The sequence below is a fragment of the Lissotriton vulgaris genome, chromosome 3_2 (genome assembly GCF_964263255.1).
Source record: "Lissotriton vulgaris chromosome 3_2, aLisVul1.2, whole genome shotgun sequence".
Classification (NCBI taxonomy): Eukaryota; Metazoa; Chordata; class Amphibia; order Caudata; family Salamandridae; genus Lissotriton; species Lissotriton vulgaris.
In genome coordinates, this window is record NC_141690.1 from 91,181,302 (window position 1) to 91,206,625 (window position 25,324).

The 25,324-nt window shown below is 44.8% G+C and overlaps 1 protein-coding gene across 3 annotated transcripts in view; it reads right to left on the minus strand.

Moving 5' to 3' along the window:
- SLIT2 (slit guidance ligand 2) overlaps positions 1 to 25,324 on the minus strand; it is a 650,203-nt gene that overhangs the window by 45,922 nt on the left and 578,957 nt on the right. For all 3 annotated transcript variants that reach the window (XM_086964039.1, XM_086964038.1, XM_086964040.1), the window contains 2 exons: positions 10,903 to 10,996; positions 941 to 1,078 (listed from right to left, as the gene is read on the minus strand). In XM_086964039.1, the coding sequence (XP_086820165.1) occupies positions 941 to 1,078; positions 10,903 to 10,996 (232 nt within the window). The remainder of the gene's footprint in view (positions 1 to 940; positions 1,079 to 10,902; positions 10,997 to 25,324) is intronic.

Below are 25,324 nucleotides of genomic sequence, written 5' to 3' on the forward strand. Positions count from 1 at the left end.
CGGAAAAGCACCCATCCCGACAGACCACGCACGGAACCTTGGCGTCATCCTGGACTCTACACTCTCAATGAACAGACAAGTCAACGCCGTATCCTCTTCCTGCTTCAACATTCTTCGCATGCTCAGAAAAACATTTCGCTGGATCCCCTCCGAAACAAGGAAAACAGTCACCCACGCACTGGTCACGAGCCGACTGGACTACGGAAACACCCTCTACGCAGGTATCACCGCTAAACTCCAGAAGAAACTCCAACGAATCCAAAACGCCTCAGCCAGGCTCATATTAGACATCCCACGCAACGAACACATCTCCGGTCACCTTAAAGACCTCCACTGGCTCCCCGTCAATAAGAGGATCACTTTCCGACTGCTTACCCACGCACACAAATCACTCTACGACATCGGACCAGATTGCCTCAACTCTCGACTGTCCTTCTACACCCCCTCCCGCCAACTACGTTCTTCCAGCCTAGCCCTCGCCACTGTACCTCACATCAACAAGACCACCATGGGAGGCAGATCCTTTTCATACCTGGCTGCTAAAACATGGAACTCACTCCCCGCTTACCTTCGCCTCACCCAGAACCACCTAGCGTTCAGAAAGCAGCTTAAAACATGGATTTTTGACAAATAATCCTCCTCCCCTTCCTAAGCGCCTTGAAACCCTCTGGGTATGTAGTGCGCTATACAAATTTTATGACTTGACTTGACTTGACTATAGGGGAAAGATCCTTGTACACAAGCATTTCACGAAGAAGCCTCAATCTCAATGTTGGTACAGTAAAAAAAAAGAAAAAGAAAAAAACGCAAGCACTGCCAATGTCTTATCTGAAGCATCAGTACCAAGTGCTGTAGAACGTCCCGGTCAGGACACACGGTGCAAGGCCTCGAAGGTCCCTTAGGATGCCACATGGCGCTTTGTTGGTGGGATGACTCTTACCTGTATCCTTCAGGACATGTGCACGTGTAACCGTTCACGGCATCAGTGCACTGAGCGCCGTTCCTGCACTTGTTGTCCTGGCAGTCGTCGTAGTCTATGTCGCAGTGCTCGCCGACGTACCCGGGCGTGCAGTCACATCTGTGGAGTACAAAAGCACACTGTCAATCTACACAACACATGACCGATTCGTGCGTGCACTCACTTTTACTTATTTCTAATAGAGCCCCGGAGTCTGTCAACACACACCTCGAAAGAACTTTTACTAGCATTTAAATACATATATAAATAGCACACTATTTGTCAGAGATGTAATCACCAAGTAAAGACTGAAGAAAGCAACACGAAGGAGGAGGGTTATTCCTCTCCATTTTGTGGCAATGAAATCTGCACTTCTACTCAGGTGTTTTTAACTAAGATATATGACATTTTATTTCAGACCACAAAAAAGCTGGCAAAAAGTATGTATCAGCGCTACCCTCACACCAACAACAATTTACCAGTGTGGTCAAATAAAGCTCTCTTGCTCCACACTTCAGAGTGCAGCATTTCGCTGCCCGTGTTCCATCGGCTCATTATTCAGGGTATCGTGCTGAGGAGACAGTTCCTTTTGTACAATTTCGTGGCTAGATTATAAAGCGTATTCTTTGAAGGAAGACAAGAAAAATGACTGCAGACACCCAGGCACGGCCGTCGGGGCATATTTACAGATGGAACCCTGTCGGTTTAATTAATTCAATCATTTATTCTTCATTTGTGGCTGCTGATTGTTTGACATCACATCAAATATCTGCGGAGGGAGCCGTGATAGTCCTCATTAGTCACTCAGACACGTCTCATTTGTATTTTACCAGCAATGCGGGCCTCACAAAATAAGCAATGAAAGCAGTTTACACCCCTAGGCAAAAAGGGTCCAGGAATAGCAGGCTTATGAGGATATTTATAGGAATGAAAAACCCGAGTGGCAGTTTATTAACAAAACATGAAAGTCACGGTCTGCACGTCACCGATCATTCATTTCGACTGATTTGATTAAACACATATTTAATCGTCAGAGGGGAAAAAGTTCAGAAAGTTGTTCCTTTAAAGAAAAAAAAATGAAAGTTCAAATCTGTATTGACCTGCTGAGCTTGTGAATGCACAAATACTGCTGTCACCTGTCTTCTGTAAAGGTGCACAGGTAGGTCTTCTGCGTGTGGCATGGGTGTGATCATGAGGGAGGGTGCAGTTCCCCACTGCTTCCGTTCTCGTGTCAGCTCTGCAGAGCTGATGGGCATACAGACTGGCGGGTGTCTCCGCATCAGAGTAGAGACCCACTGGCATGACTCAGGGGACCCTCATCCTTCAAGTAGGCAGGCTCCCACAGGAATCTAGTATCTCTTCTTGTTTCACCAAAGCATAAAGTATGCAAAATGTAGTGCAGCTTTTGTCGTTCTTAGTTTCCCACATCCATTGATTGGAGGCTTGGAATGGCTAACGTGGGACTATGAACTGGGCCAAGTGTGAACACCTTTCTGTGAAGTGCACCAAGAAAACGAGGTTGTGTATTCGTCGTTATAGAAGGGGCATTCAGGTCCTACAGAAGGGTCTTCAAAGACCCTCTGTAGTAATAAAATGGGGCCCTTACCATGCAAACTAAATTATTGAGGTTTTTGCAGGTGCCACATTATAAATCCCAAGACCTTCTGCTGTCTAAGACCGGTAAACAAATTACCTGCATCGCTGCATGGAAACAAGTACTTTGCTGTTGTTTCCGATTCTGACTCTTTGGGCCAGATGTATCAAGGCTTTTGCGACTCGCAAAGGCCGAAATTCGCAGAATTTCAGCCTTTGCAACTCGCAAACGGCCTTTTAGCATGATTTTCTATGTATCAAATAATCACGATTTAAGGAATCACAAAAAAATGTGATTCCTTATTTTGCCATAGCATTTAAGGAATGCGATTCCTTAAATGATATGTATGTAACTTTTTGGAATTGCGAATTTGTGTTAAGAAATCGCAAATTACCACCAACTTGTAGTTGGTGGTAATTTGCGATTTCTTTTAAAAATGCCCTATTTGGCATTTGTGAGGGTGGCATGTGACACACATACATGCCCTTAGGGCATGCATGTGTGCCACATGCACACACATGTAAATTTCAGGGGTGCAGCAGGGTGTCTTTGAGACACCCCTGCACCCTTGAAATAATTCTCAAATTGCGATTAGCAAATTGCGAATTCGCAATTTGAGAATTATTGCACTATCATTCCAATGGGCCTCCTGGCCCATAGGAATGCATTGGAAATTATTCTTTATTTGCGAATTCGCAAAATGCGAATTCGCAAATAAAGAATAATAAGGAATCGCTAAAAAATAGCGATTTTGTACATACATTCCATTTTGCGAATTCTAAATAGCGATTCACAAAAAATTGCTATTTAGAATTGGCAAATCGGAATCTTGATACATCTGCCCCACATGTCTAGGCCCTCTGACCATCTGGTTTGTTGATGAGATGAAATTAGGCGGACACCTTCTGTCTAAAAACCATGGAAGACATCTTGAGCTCTCCACTAAAGAGCAGAAGTCAGAAGTCAAAATATATTTCTTTATGTTCCTCAGGAGGTAGACCTTGTATTGACCATATTTTTGCCATGTGGTCCTGGTCGCTCTTCTTTGGTGGAATGCATTGATAATAATAATAATAATAATAATAATGGGTCTTGTAGAGCGCAATGGTGACGCACAACGGCGTGTCCCCGCGCTGAAATGTGAGCGTGTTCAGAGGGAGTCCTGAGGGGAGGGCCCGCTATCTGGTGTAGAGATATGTTTTCAGCTTGGCTCTGAAGATAGACTCTGATGGTTCCAGACGCAGCGCTACTGGAAGTTTATTCCAGCAGGATGCGGCGAGGTACCTGAAGGATCTGCCACCCATCCTTGCTCTGGACACCTTTGGAATAGTTAGGCGCCCTGAACCAGAGGATCTTAGCGCGCGGGATGGCTCGTATTGTGTCAGGAGACCCTGAAGAGGAGAGGGTGCCCTGCCATTAATAATCCGGTGACAGGTGCAGAGGGCTTTAAATTCTACCCTGCTCCTGACCGGAAGCCAGTGCAAGGCCTGGAGCGCGGCTTTGGAGGCTGATCTTCTAGGTAGTCTGAGTACTAACCGGGCAGCGGCATTTTGCAAGACCTGTAAGCGGCTCAGATTCTTCTCGGGGATTCCTAGATAGAGAAGGTTTCCATAGTCCATCTTGGACGTGACTAAAGCATGCACTAGTGTTCGGCGGGCTCTGGTGGGAAGGAGCTCCAAAACCTTCCTGAGAGTCTTAAGGATCCCGAAGCAGGTGCCGACCACCCGGTTGACCTGGGGGCCAAAGGTAAGATCGGAGTCGAACCAGACACCTAAATTCCTCGCCTCCAGGCAGGGGGTAGGTGCTGGTCCCAAGCAAGGAGGCCACCACGCTGACGTCCACGCCGCCCGGTCTCCCCCTACCACCAGCACCTCAGTCTTGTTGCCGTTAAGTTTAAGGCAGTTGGCAGACATCCAGGCAGCAAGATCTTGCATGCATGCTCTGAAGATGTCTGCCGCAAGGCCGGGTGCACGCGATAGGGAGATGACCAGCTGCGTGTCGTCAGCGTATGACACCATGCGCAGACCGTAGCTCTCCACTATGGAGGCGACCGGGGCCACATATAGATTAAAAAGCGTTGGGCTTAGGGACGAGCCCTGTGGAACCCCCTGATCCAATGCCACTCGCCTGGAATAGCAGTCGCCCTGCCTGACTTGGAAACCTCGGCCCGATAGGAACGACTGAATCCATTTTAGCGCTGCATCACCCATCCCTGCTTTGTTCAGACACTGTAGCAAGGTGGAATGTGCTACAGTGTCGAACGCAGCGCTGAGGTCCAGCAGGATCAGGGCCATAGTGTGGCCCTCGTCGGCCCCCTGCCTGATGGATTCGGAAGCCAAGAGGAGTGCTGACTCAGTCGAATGTCGAGGTCTGAATCCAAACTGGGTGGCGTGAAGGAGATTAGACTCTTCCACAAACTGCATTAGCTGCTGGTTCACCAACTTCTCCGCCACTTTCGAGAAGTAGGGAAGGAGGGAGATGGGACGCAGATTCTCCAGCTTTTCGAAGCTGATATTAGGCTTCTTGCGGAGGGGGAGCACCACTGCTTGTTTCCATTCCCAGGGCACAGTGCTGGACCTGAAGGAAATATCCAACAGGTGCCTGATATATGGCTCTAGTGTTGTCAGGCTGTCGGCCAGCCGTTTAGGAGATGCTGGGTCCCGTGGGGAACCTGATTTCACTGATCTACATATGTTGATCAGGTCTTCAGCTGGCGGGGTAGAGAAATTAAGCAGCCGCTTGTGACCATCTTCCTCTCTAACTGACGCCTCGAGCTTTCCATCTGCCGCTGGTTGGGCGGGGAAGGCGGTATAGATTTTGGACACTTTGTCACTAAAGTAGTCGGCAATGCGGTTGCAGGCAGCCACAGAGCAGTCCTCTGATCCCGCTGAGGATTTGGGGACAGCAAGAGATTTGTATACACAGAACAGTTCTTTCGCTGAGTTCTCTGCATCCAAAATTCTTTCGGCATAGTGGGCAGTTTTCGTTATCCTGATAAGATTGTGATATGCTCGTCTATGGATGAGATATCTCTCTCTCTCCTGATTGTCATAGGCTTTCCTCCACTGCCTTTCCGCACGCTTACACTCCCTCTTGGCACCCCGCAATTCCTCATTAAACCATGGTGCCGATCTCTGTTTACGACCACCCTTCTTTGGATGGTCTAACGGGGCCGTTTGGTCCAGCGCAGCCGTGATGCGGTCGTTAAGCAGTTTGTTTAACGAATCCGCATCATCGCCTCCAATGGGGCCATTGGCTATAAGAGCCTCATTGAATTTGGGCAGGGAAAACCTCGCCCATTTGCGCCTGGGGTGGTTAAAGGGAGTGGGAGCAGTGACCTTGTTCTTAGGGAGAGAGATTTCAAAAGGCACCAAGAAATGGTCAGTCCACGGGAGAGGCACTGGGGGGGCCACCCTAACTTCTTCCCAGTTCGCAAAAACTGGGTCGAGCAGATGACCATGTTGGTGTGTAGGAAGGTGGCCCTTTAGCTCTAACTGTAATGCTTGAAGATCCTGCCGGAACTCCATCGCTCCCTTGTCTAGTGGATCTTCGAGGTGCATGTTAAAGTCTCCGAGTAGTAGAAACTTGTCTCTCCGCAGCGCCATCTCTGTGGCACACTCTATGAGAGTGCCCTTAAACCTAGTCAGGGGGCCAGGCGGGCGGTAGACTAAATAACCCTTCACAGTAGTACCCCCATTGATTGAGCTTGTATGAAACCTTCCTGTTCAATACAGTGACTTTGCGCATCAAGATAGGCAATGTGATCTCATTCATATCTGAGAAAGAACTGATTTTCTTCTAATTTGTGATTTTCTTTTTGAATTTCTTCCCTATCAAGTGACTTGATTAGGACTCTATATCTCAATTGTTGATTGGCTAGTTACAACACATAGATTTCTCTGAGGAAGTCCTTCTTGCTTGTGCCGAGCTCCCAAGGGTGCACCAGGAATGCCTCGGAGAAACCAATTTACCTTTACATGTTGGATTGTGTAAGCCTTACAGGAGCCTATATAGTCTAACAGACTTATTTGATACAACTACTGTTATCTCCTTAACACTTTCATGGTCTCTACCAAGACCTTCAGTGTAGGCACTCATTTCTGAAAGTAATGGAAGATAATGCACGATACCCTAGGTTTAATAAATATATTTCAATAAAGTTTCTTGTGAATCTGCAGTAAGCATGATGTGTTTTGGAGCCCACTCATGGCATCTGACCATACAGCTTTTGAGATAAATTAAAAACACATAATCATATTTTGAACTGCGGGTCCAAGTGGAGCCTGCCAGTGGAGCTTCAATGGGCATCAATAGCATTTTCGCCACCGCTGTCATCCAGCTGCGGTATACTGTAACTGGCCATATGTACCACTTTTTAGAGGCCTAATTTCAAGTGTGCCACAGCAGTATGACTGTCCTGCGAGCACAAGCAGCATACAAGAGGTATATTCCACGTTTGCATGCCCGCGTCTTAGCTATTCATACCATGGTGGCGCTGAAAGTACCTCATATTTCACAACATAATACAAAGAATCACAGGAAACAGGAAAGTAAGAGCAAATTGACCTAAAGAGTTAAAATCGTATAACAATGAAATCAACGATGAAAAGGGAAAACACTCACAACATGCATTCCATAAATACTAAACCTTATTTGTAGAGCCCGAGCAACTTTGTGTATTATAACAGAAATTAATACATATAGAGTGCTATTTTTGGACCCTAACTCTAAGAGAATAAACAGGCGCATCATCCCAAGTTAACAATTATGAATCATTTTAAGAATGCAGACTAATTAATGCCAACAGAGGTGATCGTCATTGAAATATTAGTCTTGCTTGAGAGGCATCTGCAGATATGTTTAATGTGTTTTTCTGGCAAGAAGTCGTATAATTAAGAAGCCATAAAACAAAAGTCCCATGAGATGCCCACAACATGGCATGTCTTGCTTACATAGGAACCTCAGAGGACTGGCCCTCCTGTTCAATCCTCACAGAATAGAATAATATGCCGAACACAGTTAGATGCTATATACATTCAGGGGCGTAATGGAAAATGTTGGCCCCCCTGCATAATGCGATGAGGGGCCGATCAGTCGGCCATATTTCGCAGATATTCATAGGCCTTGTGTTCAATGGGGGCCCATTAAAGAGTTCAGGTCGATTTGAGCCGCAAGGGCTGCAGGGACCTTTGTTATGCCCCTGTGTACATTAGGAAATGCCATATTGTGCCAGCAATAAAACATCAGTAGGCATTTCAGAGTGTTTTGCTCACGAGTGAACATTGCGATTTGGGACGAAGGGACAATGACTTTTTGTTAAATTTGTATAATAAGGTATAACATTCTTACCTCCAAGTTACGTGATAACAATACTTTGTATCCAGTGGGGGCCAGCACAGGTAAGAGCAGTGGGGCAGGGGTGAGGAGGGGGAAGTCGTTATACCACAGAATATGTAAAGCTATATATATATATATATATATATATACATATAAAAAAAAACACCTTGCGCTTGCCCAGTCGCCGACTCGGCGTGGGAAAGGTAAGCAGTATTATTTAATTTTACATATCACATCGTCTGTCGACTCCCCCATCCCATACCATCTCGCCGCACCGCTCTCACTTGTGCTAGCCGCCACTGATGGTATCAAGTTGCTTTTGCACCTTAAGCAAATCATGTCCCTTTGTGTTTAAATTGAATCAACAAATTAATTTCATGCAAAATTCATCGATAATATTTCCTGAATGTGTTGCTTATTAGGGCCATTATATCAATTTTATTTTCAATGTGGGGAACAATTTTAATAAAAGAGGTTTCCCCCTGAGATAAGAAAATGAGGCAAATCCCATTTATTGCCTTTGTCTTCGCTAGGCATTGTGGTATGTTGCATTCCTACTTCCCTTCTAGCAAACTGACTGTCCTGGTGAGTCACCCACATGACGCCTCCAAATCCCATATGAATCATTGTCGGGCCTGCCCTGCATCCTCTGCTACCCGAGGATAGGCCAGTTGGAGGGGCACAGTAGGAAAATCAATAGAATGCGGAGGATCGCTGAAGCCTAAACACCCTACATCCTACTTCCCTTCTAGCAAACTGACTGTCCTGGTGAGGCACCCACATGGGGCCTCCAAATCCCATATGAATCATTGTCGGGCCTGCCCTGCATCCTCTGCTACTTGATGATAGGCCAGTTGGAGGGACACAGTAGGAAAATCAATAGAATGCGGATGATCGCTGAAGCCTAAACACCCTACAGGTCTACCATTTCCTACATACTTTCCCATAAAGAGGCGCATCCTTAAATTGATACTTGTATAGCGCACTACTCACCCGCAAGGGTCTCAAGGCGCTTGTACGAATACCGCTGTGGAACCCATCCTGGCTTTCCCTGTGAGGGGTCCACTCCTGGGCACCCCCAAGGTGGAGGCCAGGTATCCTTAGCGTTGTGGGGGCCATTGTGGAGATTAAGCAAGCTATTGCCCAGAGTTGCAGAGTGGGACTCTATGATTAGAATAGGCACGAGGCGAAAATTATCAGGTCCATGGAATTTTGAGCCCAAGACCCGCCGGGGCGGGGAATTGAACCCTGGTCCCGAGCTAGACCTCTGCATAAGGGTCTGCCGCTCTAACCATTGAGCCACACTTCTCCACTTCTTCTTCCTCCTAAGACATCTTTGCACCTCTTGCTTGTCATGCCCTGACCTTTAACAGGAAGAGGGTGGGTCACTGTCAAAGGGATTGGCAGGAGGCTGACCTGGATTGTTAATGGTAAGAGGGCTGGGGTTGAACAGAGGTGTAAATCTGTTGGGGTAACCTTTTTTGCTGCCACTCTACCATCCCTCCTTTCAAGATCCATTGTAGTTCTCGCCTGCCCTTCTCAGTTCTATCCTGATCGAAGTGTCAAAGAATGTTCAACACATTCTTCCAGAGGGAAGACCGAGGTACCTACATAACGTAAGCCCCTAAATAAAATGTATTTAAAGATTTGACCTCATACCGATGAGGTATCATCTAAAAAGCAAATGGTTACACCAAGCGGACTGAGATCAGCAACTTCATGCAAAGGATGAAGAAGACGGATCACCATCAGTTGTAATTAATGTTCCTCTGGGACTGAGGCACAGAGAAGTTGTTTCATTCAATTTTAAGCGGGAACAGGAGGTAACATATCTAACCTGACTGCAAACTCGAAAAAGTGGTGGAGTTTAAGAGAATTGAAGAGCTGCGGTGTCAAGGCTGAGTGGGCAACATTCTTCTAAAGAACAAAGAAAAAACTGTCACTGAACAGTCCTTCCCCTGTTCCCTCCACGGAGAGGCATGTCTGTGCAGATGGTAAGCCTCTTGCAGCGTTCAGATGCTTTATATGGCAGGAAAGAAAAGGCACTGCTATTCTACCGCAAACATCACAACAATGATTGAAGGTGGGATGAAAGGGATTCGAAACAGATGTGACCCAATGTAGAGCTGGCATCACCCGAAGCACAATGGAATGTAATCCACTGCTCAAACATGATCCGACTATAAAATGTAATGTATAAAATACTGCCTGGCATGCCAGAGTACGTCACTTTTCTTTCCGCCGATTGAAAATATTATTATTGATATTTGGTTGATGTTAGACAATATGGTGTATGTTTTTTACAGGATTGACTTATCTGAGTGAAAAGGCAAAGGAGTGGGAAGAGATTAGATCAAGCTGTGCCAATAGTGTGATGGTAGAGTCACAAACTGCATACAGTTGTGGTTTCAAAACTCATGAAGAAGCGCATTGATAACACTGCTAAAAATCTACGACTTGACGAATCAGAAGATAGTCTGTTCTGAAAGGTCCTCGATGTGGCACCGTTTGGCTTTAGGTCAGTATCCTGTGTCCGGAATCTAGATCCATAAGGGCCAGCAATAGGCTTCTAATGTGCTATCTAGAAATTACTGAGACGTGTCGAAGTTTAACAATTACCTCACTCAATAAGCATCAGGACGAGCAGAGATCTTAATTACCCTAGCATGGCGGACATACTGGAGAAGAAAGGACTATAGGTAGGAACCATTTTGTTAGAGGGGATAATTAATGAAAGCACAGCTGATCTATCATGGATGCATCCACCCTTTAGAGAAGACACACGAGCATATGACATGTTATCTAAATCAAAAATCCCTGCTTTCAGTAAGTGCAGAAAACCGCTCTTAAGTCCCTCATTAAGCTGCATGAGACAAGTACCTCGCCCCGAACAACGCTGCTAGAAGTGAAGCTGACACACCCCTTACCCTAGTTCTGTGGAGGTGTCTACATCCAAAAAGAAAGAAATAAACACGTGACAAACGTTTTGAGCTTTTTCTTTCGTTAGTCTTACTTGTATCCTTTGGGTGTTACAATGCATTTCGAGTCATGCTGGCAAGTGTTTAGTTCCTGTGCACAAAAATCTAGTTTCTCTTCACACAGCTCACCTGAAACACAAGAGAATGCATTTACCTGGAGGTGGGTAGACAAAGGAAAGGAAGATGGCACACAAGATTATTTAATTTCATAGTCCACATAGATTGCCCCCAGCATTGAATACCATCGTTCCAGACAGAGTGGAATTTAACCTGGGGTTTAATTACATACAACAATTATTTATATTGTCACCTTTTAAGCCATTTACAATTTCAAGTACCCAAGATGAATTATCTGTGCAACAGATGCATGCCACATCCAAACAATCATCATTTTTTGTTACACGCGTCTTCATCAGTTTGTAATAGACACAGCACACTAAACAGGTTGCACTACATACCAAGACAAACAATTCAAGATACCCATGTTCTTCGGCCTCTACCACTATATGTATGAAGATATTCAGTGCAAGGTCGAAAAATGATCCTAAAGCTGAGGTATGTCCAACCAATAACTTCTCCAGAGACAAACTACTGAGTGACAAAGCAAGTGGCAATCCGAAGATTGAAAACCGAGGTATGCTTAACATCGGAAGTCATCAAAAAGATTTACTATATTATGTGTATCTGTGCCTGTAAGAAATCTGGTTATTGGTTGGCGGTAATTAGAGGGGTGGAAGCCCCACTTAGACAACAATCAAAATCCTTGTCAGGGTGAACTACAAAAGTCACTAATTAACTTGTGCTTAACCCTCTGAAGAACCCAAACAGTAAGAAAGTTAAAACATTACACAGGAAAAATACCACACCAATTTAGGAAAATGGAGTAACTTTTAATAAATAGAATGAGACCAAACTGACAAAAGCCCAATCAGTAGAACTGGAGAGTTTGAATTTCAAGGTTTTCAGTACATATAGAGCCTGAAAGCAAAAAGCGCCCCTCGTGGTCATTTGGTCATGGTAGACCAGGGAAGTCACATGTTCAGGCCAACCACAATGGAGTACAGGCCCGATACAGGGACCATGCTAGTTCCTTTGAAAAAGTTACATTTTCAAAGTCTGGCTTGATAAGTCCAGGCCTGGTTGCATGGATTGTCATTGCTGTTGCGCAAAGATCCGCCAGCCAACGCAGACGGTTGTTGCTAGAGCTTTGACTTGCAGATCACTCAGGATGTTATTGCTGTAGAGCGAAGTGCAGATCTCGCATTGCTGATCATTGCTGAATCGTTTTTGGCCACTATAGGTGTGGCAGGGTATACTCAGACATGAGTCCCTTTCTCACTGCACCATCAGGCTTCAAGCAAGCCGGGCCGAAGACGGCTGAAATGCCAGAAACCGGTCCCCGGTAGCTTGTCTCCTTTCTGGTGAAGAATTGGCTTGGTAGTTTAGTCTGCCCTGTTCCCATGATGCACTGGGCCAGGGACAGACTGATTTGCATATAGCCAGGTTCTGAGCTGGGATGGTGCAGTGAAATAAATAACGGTGATGGATCAAGCCCTGATCTTTGGACTGGGTAAGAGTGGTCTGCTTAATTCAGACACTCTGTTCATCACCACCCCCTTTTCTGAATCGTTTTTGGCCACTATAGGTGTGGCAGGGTATACTCAGACATGAGTCCCTTTCTCACTGCACCATCAGGATTCAAGCAAGCCGGGCCGAAGACGGCTGAAATGCCAGAAACCGGTCCCCGGTAGCTTGTCTCCTTTCTGGTGAAGAATTGGCTTGGTAGTTTAGTCTGCCCTGTTCCCATGATGCACTGGGCCAGGGACAGACTGATTTGCATATAGCCAGGTTCTGAGCTGGGATGGTGCAGTGAGATAAATAACGGTGATGGATCAAGCCCTGATCTTTGGACTGGGTAAGAGTGGTCTGCTTAATTCAGACACTCTGTTCATCACCACCCCCTTTTCTGAATCGTTTTTGGCCACTATAGGTGTGGCAGGGTATACTCAGACATGAGTCCCTTTCTCACTGCACCATCAGGATTCAAGCAAGCCGGGCCGAAGACGGCTGAAATGCCAGAAACCGGTCCCCGGTAGCTTGTCTCCTTTCTGGTGAAGAATTGGCTTGGTAGTTTAGTCTGCCCTGTTCCCATGATGCACTGGGCCAGGGACAGACTGATTTGCATATAGCCAGGTTCTGAGCTGGGATGGTGCAGTGAGATAAATAACGATGATGGATCAAGCCCTGATCTTTGGACTGGGTAAGAGTGGTCTGCTTAATTCAGACACTCTGTTCATCACCACCCCCTTTTCTGAATCGTTTTTGGCCACTATAGGTGTGGCAGGGTATACTCAGACATGAGTCCCTTTCTCACTGCACCATCAGGATTCAAGCAAGCCGGGCCGAAGACGGCTGAAATGCCAGAAACCGGTCCCCGGTAGCTTGTCTCCTTTCTGGTGAAGAATTGGCTTGGTAGTATAGTCTGCCCTGTTCCCATGATGCACTGGGCCAGGGACAGACTGATTTGCATATAGCCAGGTTCTGAGCTGGGATGGTGCAGTGAGATAAATAACGGTGATGGATCAAGCCCTGATCTTTGGACTGGGTAAGAGTGGTCTGCTTAATTCAGACACTCTGTTCATCACCACCCCCTTTTCTGAATCGATCATTGCTGGTAGTCACTGTAGCTCGAAGAGTCAGGTTCACTGGAGCTTCGCATTGGCAGTCGTTGCAAGAGGTAGAGTCTCAGCGCGAACGGGCCAATTCATGATCACCAAGAACCCAAAACTTTCGGATTGCCACTTTTCTTGAAGAGGAGTGCACTCTGATGCCAGGCAACGGTCCAGGACCTTGGGAGGCATCTCAAGGATAAAGGACGAAGCTCTTCCCACAATTAAGTGGGAAAAGATTAGATCAAGCTGTGTAAATAGTGTAATGGTAGAACCATAAACTACTTCTAGAGGTGGTTTCTTGGCTCAAGAAATAGTACAGGGCTCAGACAGGCCCAGTTGCAGGTACAGACAGGTCTGGTTGCAGCAGGTCAACTTGGCTTGCTCGGAGGCTTCTAGAGCTTGTTGTGTACCTGTAGCTCAGACTAGGAGGTCACCTAAGTGATCCTCGGAGTCACTCAGGTTAGCCTGAGATGAAGAGAGCAGGCCCAGTCATCCTTCTCAGAGACCAATGACGGCCTCAAGCAGCAGGGCAGTCCTCAAGAGAACAAGACAGGCCTCAAGCAACAGGGCAGTCCTCTGAGGAACAAGACCGGCCTCAAGCAGCAGGTCAGTTCTCTGGCAGCAGCATGGCAGTCTTCTGGTGAACAAGACAGGCCTCAAGCAGCAGGCCATTACTCTGGGGAACAGTGCAGTTCACTTGTAGTATCCACAGGTCCAGAAGTGTACTAAAGTAGTTTTCTGAGGGTCCAATATTTATATGTGGTGCCCACTTTTGAACTATGGTGGACAGCCTGGGATACACCCCTCATCTGGTTCAGGAAAGTCCCTGAAAAGGCTTCATGATGTCTTGAATGACAAAAGGCTAGTGTCAGGTTCCTTTGTGTGTGCTGGAGGCAAGCCCTATGAAGTGTAAATGGGTCAGGAAACAGGTCCGTCCAACCAGTTCCCTTTGTCTTACTGCCTGGAAGGAATACCCACACCCCAACAGCAGAGCTCTTCACAGTCATGTAACACAGGACACTGGAAACAGGCACCAAATAGATAGGGCAAGAAAATGCCATGTTTTTAAAAAGTTGAATTTTCAGACTTGTGGATTAAAATCTGACCTTACCATTAACGAGGATATTAAATTACAATTCATATGAGTCAAACATGATATTCCTATATGCTCCCAATCAAATGTTAGCACTTATCAAATGTTATAAGGTTATCCAATGGGAAGGTACGCCTTACAGTAGTGAAAAATGTGTTTAGTAGGGTTTCACTACCAGGACATGTAACACTTAAACCCACATGTCCTACTATTAAATGAAATGCACCCTGCCCTATGAGCCCTCAAGGCCTAACCTTGGGGTGACATATGTATTAAAAAACACAGTCTAGGCTTGGCAGAAGCTTTATTTTAAAACTGCACTAAAAGCTGCAGTGGCAGACATGAATCACTTTCTTAAGTGCTACTGTAGCGAGTGGCACAATCAGTGCTGCACACCCACTAGTTACATTTAATTTACAAGCCCTGAGTTCTATGTAGAACTGTATACTAGGGACTTAAAAGTAAATGAAATGTGCCACTCATGTGAGGCCACTTTTACCATGTTTTAAGAAGAGCGCACAAGCACTTTGATACTTGTTGGCAGTGGTAAAGTGCAGTCTTAATACCAATAAAAACAAAATCAGAAAACAGGAGGGATAATGACAAAATGTGGCGGGAGGGCACGCCAAGGATGTCAGGTCTAACAGTCCCTTATACAGTATGCACTATAACTATTTACTAGTGAAACCTGGTTATCATGCCTGACATCCCTTATTACTGTGGGCCATTTTAGCTTTATTTAACCATTTGACAAATATTAACTTTACCATAATTCATCTGCCTAGCAAGCCTTCTTACAGTTTAAGTAAGCATTACTTTGAATCTAGGTTCAGGTCCCATTCCAATGTGTTTTTCAGGTGTGGTATTCCATAAATCTTAAATCAGAGTCTCAGGCACAAAGGAGTGTAGACCTGACACAAGTTTTTAACCTGTCTATTTCAAGTGTACACTTATCAACACAGTTTTGTTCAACCAGAAAACTAGATTTCCCATCATTCTCCTACATCCGAGCATTCTATAGCTCCATACTCTTTCTGCCACTACCCAGACTACCTTTTCTTGTTACATATTTCTCATGTTTGTGAGGTCTACCAGGGAATCCCAGCCATACCTTCCTAATTATGATTGGAGTGGCTGTGCATTTGAGGAAGCCTAAAGTTACCTTTTTATATCAAGTTGGAACAGACGTCCTTTGTTTACTATATCCTATACACTGATTACCCGGCACTCCAACATCCCATTTAGTGGCATCATGAGACAAGATGTATACAGTCATGTCTCTAGGACTTGATGTCCAATCCTGCCGCCATGCTCTGTGGGACTTGGTGTACAATACTGCTGCCATGTTCTTCCTCAGTGTGACCTACCACCATTAAGATAGATCATAACAGTACAAAAGCATAACAAAGTACTGGGAACCATCTTAGAGCATGGGTGTCATTCTCACTCTAACCATTAACCTCCTTTGTTCTGAGTCGAGCACTAGGAGATAAACTGGCTGCTGAGGGTTCTGGCATGAACCTGTTTGACCTACCTAAAGGTGTAAGGAATGCTTTAATGGGATGAAAATGTGGTGGTAGGTTCTCTAAAAGGTGCATGGTCAAAGAAGCATAACTTGGGAGTCTTTCTGGAACATGTATGGCTGTTTTAATTAAAGGTGTTGCTTAAAATCGGTGAGCTAGAATCTAGTGAATCATACAGAGTGCCACCCAGTGCGGGATCGCCGCGGGAGTACTGCGGGTGGGGTGGGGGAGGGGCAGGGGCAGGGTGGGGGGTAGTGTAATCCGACATACAACTGACAGGAGTAAGGTAAGTAATTAAATAAATAAAACAATTTACCTTGCACGCGCTGCATCGCCAACTCGGCGATGCAGGGCGCGCAAGAGAAATTGTTTTATGCATTTAATTACTTACCATACTCCTGTCCATCTGTATGTCGAACTCCACTACCCCCCACCCACCCTGGCCCTTCCCCGCCCCACAGCACTCCCACAGCGAGCCACCACTGGTGCCACCTGAACAGTGTTTGGGAGTGTCTCAGTTGGTCTATCGATGCACTTACAACAAGCTAGATGTATTGGCTGTGCAAATGCTTGGACCGCTATCAAATAAATGAGTAATAGCAATGGCCTTGTTCTGAACAGTTAGAATTGAAAACGGTTCAGCCAATTTTGAAAATAGAAGGCTGAGAATTACAAAGGGGTAGCGGTTGGTTGGAGTCTCTCAATCACTTCTATTCTCCCATTCACACCACTTCCCTCTACAATCTCTCCGTCAGTTAGAAACATGCGCCCTTTTTCTACGTATGCCTTTGTGAAATACTTCATCTACATATCTTGCATGTCATTTCCTTCCTTGCCATCACTGCCTGTTCACTGTCCATATATTAACAATTGTATACCTCTTTCGCATACTTTAACTTAAATTGGCAATTACAGTTGCCACATATGTTACCCCTGCTCTGTGCATTCTGCAGAGAGACAACGACTGGATAAGCATGTAGGGGTAGATTTACAAGCCCCATGCGCCGCCGGTGCATCAGGTTGCGTGACGCATCGGTGGCACAGCCTGCTAAGGGATATTTACAAGCAAAGGTAAAGTCACCATGCGTGACTTAACCTGTGCTTGTAAATATCGCCCCTGTTCACGCAACACTTTGTGTGTTAGGGGCGGGACATGGGTGTTGCTGTGGGTGTTCCCATGTAACACCCATGTCTACTGATGCATTTCCAGATTTATTAGAAATCGCAAACCTGGAAATGCGTCAGTATGCTGCGCCACCATAGGGGCGGCGTAGCCAAGAGATATGAGGAGAAATGTATTCATTTCTCCTCGTTTTTCCTCTTTCAATGCGTGCTGCATTCTAGAGCATGCATTGAAATAGGAAAATGCCTGCAGTGATTGCTTTTGTGCAGGAGGGGGCCCCTTCCTTCACAAAAGCAATCTCCCCAGGGCGCAGGCATCCTTGGTGCAAGGGTGCCTGCGCCGGCTCATGGCAGCTGTTTCTGCGTCAGTGCAGGGGAGAGCACAGGAATGCGACATATCATTGTAGATATGTCGCATTCCTGTGCTCTGAATGTGCCGCAGCGTGGCGCAGCCAAAGGGCTTGTGGTGCCGCGCTGCGGCACGTTCTTGTAGATCTGCCCTGTAGTCTTTATGACCCACTTATATGCACACTGAGAAACTTGCACTGTCTTCAGCCTCAACTCCAGAGCTCTTGATCACGCCACGCCATTAACACACATTATCAACCTGAACTCATCCAGACTACTAGATGTGACTGCGGTCATAGTATGCAATATACAAGAGTCATTTGTTGCATGAAATGAAACTACAGAAATGAAACAGCTGAGGACTCCCGCGAAACCTGGTGCTTACCCCAGGGCTATCCTAGTTTATTTTGGGAACTTCTTGCTCAGACAGGCGGTCTCTGAACGTACCCTAAAGGACATCTCCTACTTTACGAGACCCGACTTTTGCCACACCACTGTTGAAAGGAGGTGGAGGCTGCGCCAGCTCATTAAACCTTTTCAAGATAAAAAGGCAACGGTCTACCTTAATAACCCTGCACGCCTAAAGGTCATTTATGGGGGGCAGACTAAGTTCTTTGTCTCTGAAATTAAGGCCCAAGAATATTTGGATAGCCTAAAATAGCCAAATCGTTGAAACTACTGTATTTAAACTTAAATAAGGCAGGAGTAATTTGAATGGCTGGCCCAGGTACCTAGCACAGTGTTTGTAGGAATGCCCCTAAGCACTGTGTACTGATAAGCTTTAGGGCATGGATAAGCCACAATGCTAATTTGTTTTCATGTTATTTCTTTTGTAAATAAGGTACTATTTATGGCACCCTACCCTGAGGTTGGTCAGGAATTGATCTCAAGTAGCCTGAAGGATAGCACTGGTGGATTGTTTTCCTTACTCTTTTTTGCTTTTTCTTAAAGTGTTCTTTAAAGTTTTTTGTGGCTCAACAAATGTTAAGCAACAAAGAAAACAAAGCTTATGTAGCTGGTCCGGTGTTATAGGCGTGCTCGGTATTTTTCTTTTTTTTTACTTCTTTCTGTAATAAGTGTTTTCTTCTTTTTTAGCATGTTGGGGGGGACCTGGATGCTGTGATCACACACATCGCTCTTAAGACTCTGATGGAGTCTGTCTGCCTCATTTTGGGAGCGAGGGGGGGGTAGTTAAGGGGGGAAGAAGACGGGGAGGAGGGAAGCTGGGTGGGAGAGGTGGGAAAATACAAAAAAAGAAAATAATTCCACTGCAAAGAAAACTACACTCCATCTACAAGATAATTTTTCGTAAAGGAGACACAAATTCAGTGACAGAAAATAAAGGAACAAAGTACAGCATTCAATGGGGAGGATAACCGTTTGGAGTTGGAACGTTGCTGGGCTCTTAGATAGGGACAAACGGGGTTGGCTTGCTGAAGTAGTTAAGCAGCACTCGCATGACATTATATGTCTACAAGAAACCCACCTGACTTGGAACAGTAGGTGTTTAATACAAATCCGGGGGTATGATATCCTAGTAACCACAACACATACAGCTAACACACGGGGTGTTGCCATCCTAGGAAAAAGATATTTAGGCAAACCAGTGCGGCAGGGCCAGGACCAACAGGGTAGATGGGCAATCGTGGAGCTGGCTCTCGGAGCAACCGTATGTTCGGTGTATGGCTCCAACCTCTCGCTAACCCTAGAATTCATCCGGTAGTGACAGGCACCTTTGAAACCAAAATCCTAGCCTATGCGGATGACGTCGCTATTTTAACACCCGACCCTGAGACAGCCCTAGCCGAGATAGAGGAAAGCGCACTTTTATTTGGGTCTTATTCAGGCTATTCCATAAACAAGGGCAAGACAGTAATTTTATGCACACAAAATACGCTTTGCTCTGACTCTAGGCGGGCTAATAAGGCTACGTATTTAGGAGTGCATATTACTACCGAAACTCAAGACATCATCAAATGTAACTATGAACCCCTTATCGACACAATAAGATATGCCCTAGCTAGAGTAAATAGTCTCCATCTCTCCATCATAGGTAGGGTGAATTATATTAAAATGACCATCTTTCCTAAAATGTTATATTTATTCCGTGCCATTCCTATATTTGTAGACGACAAATTTATCACAATTCTTAACTCCCAGATTTCCAAATTCATCTGGCAATACGGCAAGATTAGAAGATCATTAAAATATTTGTCCCTGCCTTACTATCGTGGCGGTCTGGCTATCCCTCAATTAGTCCTGTACTATTGGGCTGCCTATATGCAGCAATTTGCTCCCATGGTCAGTCCAATGCAGGAGGAAGTAGTGACTGGCATTCCTTCAATATATCAGCTGGCCCTTGATCCTAAAGCCAGAGGGCTTCTACTGAGACACCATGACCCTGGCTATTATAAAAAAAAGTCAAATTCAAGATTGTTACAGGGGCTTGGAGAGCCTGGTCTAAAATAGTAAAATATATGCAAATTCCTAAATATAGCCGATATACCCCACTTCGGCAATCGTCTCTTTTTCCGCAAAACATAAATGATGGGACTTTTGCTAATTGGGAGAGGTATGGAATCACCTCTCTTTTTGATCTTCTAGGTCCTGAGAAAAAGTTCAATTTTAGTCTCCTCCAGACTCAATATCTCATACCTTGCAGCGACTATTTGAAATTTTTGCAAGTTAGGTCAAGCATTAATCACTTGCTTCCCATTATAAATTGGAATAGAATATCCCTTATTGAAGATATCCAGAAATCCTCCTCCAGAATAGGTACATTATATAACACTATTCTCGCCAACTCACCAGATGACACGGAACGTACAGAAGCAACCTGGGCCTGCAAATTAGACAATCCAGATGTGGATTTAGATAAAGTATTGACAATGGCCTCCGAGCTCTTACTTTCTACCAATTTAAGAGCTCAACTGTATAAAACAGTTTATAATCTCTACTATACCCCCGCTAAATTGCACTCATGGGGGAAAACTGATAACGACCGCTGTCCTAGGTATAAAAGTAGACCCGCAACTCTTGTGCATATGTTCTATGAATGTGACAGCTTGGGGCTTTTTAAGAAGATGATTTGGGAGTTCTGGAAGGAGGTGTTTGGACGGGATTTGCCGGAATCTCCCACAAATTTTTATGCTGGGATATGATTGCACTCTCAGACTACACCACAATGAGGAATCAATGCTATTTATTGGTACTGCGGTATACCGCATCATTTTGACCACACGCTGGAAAGAGGAAGAACCTCCGAGCTTCCAAATGTGGCTTGCCCAGTTTCTGGCAGTTTATAATTATGAATCAGCGATTTATGCTACCAGGGGGCTAAAGTCTAGGATGCGGGGGGGGGGAAAGGTTTGGTCTCCCATTACAGCCTGGTCCGCTTTATCCTCTTCTCATTGATATGTAAGCCTCCCCAATGTGTTCTAAGAACCGTGAGCCATGAAAATTTGGTAGCTTTGCTTTATGAATGTCTTATTTAGTGCTAACATTAGCTATCAGTATTTTTTCACTTCTTGTATGTAATTTATTAATATTCGTTCTTGTTGGCTTTTTTCCCTTTCTCCTTGAACAAGTATACAATTTGCTTTTCTTGTATGTCTAAAGTATATGGATAAACTGTAATGGAATTGTTTTCCTAAAAATAAAAAATAAAAAAAATAAAAATAAATGAAACAGCTAGAAAAAGCAAATACTGTTAGGGAATGCAAGATGAAGTAAAATGTGAATCTAATCCGGGATTGCATCTTTTTTACTGATTACCGCAAAGATTTTTATAGGCATTGTTGAGAAAGCGATCAGTGTTTGTTGGTAAAGTTAAGGCATGGATAAAGTGCCAGGTAATCAGTTTTTAAGCAATGCCTGCTTTGGGCATTAGGAAGACCCGCCCCACTTAAAGCTCTGTATGGAAGATCACATAGCAAACAACCACAACACAAACATGACATTTAAAATGACCTTGAGTTATAAATATTTTGTTAAGCAATTAAATGTAGGTTCTATACCGTGGATCCAGAGTGCTGGAGAGCTCCGAAACAAAAAAAAGAGGTCAGACTCCAAATATACAAATACGTTGTATAATTATGAATTTTCTATATTAAAAAATGTGTCCATGGTGGTTAAAGCAGGAATTGTGTATATCAAGGGTACTGTTGGGTGAAAGTGCGCCTGCGGCACTTTAGACACACTTGAGCGGGGGTGGAAATACGCACGAACGGAAATATGTTTTCCTGTTTTGCTCCGTACCCCAGCGCAGCTCCGATTAGGCACTTTTATCACGCCTTTGGTAAGTCATACAAGCAAGGCCGGAGCTGATCAGTCATTGCAGATTTGTGTTATGCACCTTCTGCTCGCTTGGGGCTTGTACTGCACACAAAGCGTGTCCCCTGGCTCCTTTTATCCAAGTGTTACACGCCTGCTAAGTCCGCAGCCGCCTCGTAAAACACAACGATGTGGAGGCGCACAGCTCTGATGAGACGAGCACTAATGAATAAATCTCTAACTGAGCAGCTACACAGCAAGAGGTTAGCAAGCTGGTGCTGAGCTGAGAAACATAAGCAGTAAAACCAGAGCAGTGGCGACCCGGAAAACACCAATCTCATTAAAATGCATTTAACAAGGAAATCATCTGGCACAGGTAATAAGTATGCAAACTGTAAGGAACTCTAGATTTGTGTTTGCTGTACACTTGACTGTGAGCTTTCAGCTGCATTTTCCAATGGATTTTAACTATTTAAGTAACAAAGATGTCATGTTGAGAGCAAAGTGACAGCAGTGAAAAATAAGGGTGGTGCAAATGTCTAGCTTTGCCATCCGTTCGTTGTAAACAAACGGCCTTCTGTTATACCTGTTGCTCAGCCAGTGTGATTGGGTTTGTGGAATGTTGGTGTGGTGATGCTGTGGAATGTTCATGAGCTACATATGAGCAGACGCTCCTGGAACGCAAAACTGTTTAGTTCCAAAGGGGCCTTTACAATGGTACCTAAATCAATGCAATCTTTTACATTAAGGTGCGAAGCATGAGCACCCGCGCAAACCTTTAGTAGAAAAAGGGCCAAAATGGCTGTAGCCACCAACCTGTGAATTCACCCTTCTCCCTTTTGCTCACTTCTCCACACATGATAAGTGTGATATCTTAATATCAAATTATCCACGTAGCCCTTTGGGTTTTTTGGCTATTTGGGCCAGTCAGCATATTTCTTCCTTTTTGGGGGGGGGGGGGGGGGGGCAGTGGTGGGGAGAGGAGGAAGGGTGGAGGAGGGCTATGCCTTGATTATATGTGATGCATTACCTCATTGAAGGGTAAATGTATGGGATAAGTAGCCTTCGGCATGATATAAGGTTAATGTAAGTCCCCCCATTTTTTTTCTCTATTATTTTAGTCAAAGACAGTCTCAACGCGGGGGGATTAAGTAATAAAGAGCCTCTGAGTAAAGTGCAGTGTGTTGGAAAGGCATGGGAAAAATAATGAGTTTGGCACAGAAAGTTAGGAAACGAAACAAATCAAGTAATTGTGGTGCCCATGTGTTTGCCCAGAAGGTGGCCTTTCAAAGAACTCTTGAAAGGAGGCAGAGATGGCGTTGTCTGGGTAATCCTTATTTTAGGGGCAGTTCCTGAGAAAGCTCTGGTATTATTTTTCGATTTTTTTCCAGAACCACGGGATGTGATTGCCTGCAGTGTGCTTTGCTTGTGTGTTTCCGTGCACGGCCAGAGGTCTTTCGTTCTTCCTAAGGCATGGACATGAGTTTAAGTAGACTGTCATGTTTGGCAGGAATGTTTCTTTGGACACTTCTAGCTTCCCATGATATCTATTTGAGTGAAGTAAACAGAGTAGTAATATGGTCAAGTTTATGCTTTTGGTGACTACACATTCTGCAAGTTGCCGATCTACTGTCTGTGCCCCTGTCACTTTTTGAAGTGGCCAGTTATGATCCATATGTGGGAATACAAAGGATTGGAACGTTTTCCTAATGTCATCATTGGCAACTAGTGGCTTAAACTGACTGGTTAGTGTTACTAAGTAACACGTTTTTGGATACGTTTTTTTTACCTGGGATATCAGGTTGAGGTTCTACATTATATAAAGATGAAGGATTTGCCTAAATGAACTGCTTTGGAATTCATTTATAGGACCCACCAGAAGGTCAAGGGGAAACCAGAGATCCTTTACTCCAAGATGACATGTAAAATCTTGTTTACATGCAGCAGACATAGAGGTGGACAGTGGCGGTTCAGGCAGATAAGAGAGGCGGGCGGGAGTGTGTTAGTCTACAGATGAGGGAATATGGAAAATAAAATAAATAAATAATTCCTATTCCGTCATCTGTTGACATCCCTCACCTCGCTACCTGCACATACCTCTGCTGCAGGAGGACATACCTGTGTTACAGGCTGCCACATTAGAAACTCGTGGAGTCTTGCAGCGCAGGGGATTGCATTGCTGAGACATTTGTGAACTGGAGGTGTGTGTTCACATGGAGGATGCTGGTGCAAAGTTGCAGAGCTGCGTCTTAACCCAAGAATCAAGCCCAGTGACTAAGGCAGAGCCATGTTGCATAGCAGGCAGAGACCACCTACAACGTGAGGCATGGATGCAGGGAAGGAACCTGTGAGAAGTAGAAGAGCCAAGGCAAAAAGAACCAAGCTGGTGCATTGACGTCTGCCTCCACCGTCACCTTGCTTGTTCCAGAAGAAACACATCGAATGTAAGTTATCAAGGTTGGAAAACAAGCCATGCAGGACCCTACTTGGGATTTCTAAATGCTAAATGTGGTTATTGCGCAGGGTGTAAATATGGAGCTCAATATCGGGGCATTAAAGGACAACCAGTGTCAGTGAAGAATATTTTGGTCATGTCCAGAAGGAGCGAGCTCAACCTAGCTCTTGGTCTGATAAACCTTGTGTTTCATCTACTATTAGTTGACTCTTTGCAGCACTCGCACCGTACCGCAGTGCTATGCTATGCAATGCAATCATTTGGCATGTATTCGACTTTAATTGCTTATATGAATACAACACCGTGTTCCTATAAATAAGATCCATTAGTACTCATGGAATCTATTTATCATATAGATTGACTCGCATACACTTTCCCACCGCTTACTGAAGTCTGTGCGTTGTTGTTTCCATCAAAATGACCTGCCTTTATTTCAGCCATTGATTTAAGAAAGGACCAAGCCTCTTTGAATGCTGTTATTTTTAGATGATTGTTCAGTGTAAAGAAACCCTCATTTGGTACACAGCTTATCAGCAAGTCCCCTTCCACTAGGCGGTGTCAGAACTAATGGCAGAAAATGTATTCTGAAGGGCAGGGCGTGTATTCCGCATCACAAAGTGTATTAGTGCTTTACCCACAGCAGTTAATAGACCCCTAATGATCTATAACCCCATTATCACAGTTCGAAACATCATTCCGGCTGAGGGCAACATTAGCACTATGACTGTGCTCCTCCTCTTGGAACTTTTCACCCCCTGCAACATGTATGCCAAGACTAACACAATGAAAAGAATACAAGTGAAGAGGTGCAAACAAGACCTTGTAGGCCAATGAGGCAAACTTCAATGAATTATATGTAGCTCCAACTTACCTCCTTGTTTAAGGACTTAAATCACTTCTGCAGCCTCTGCAACATGACTAACACCACATCAACATGCGCAATGAGTACAGCAGGTTTCTTATAACTTAGGT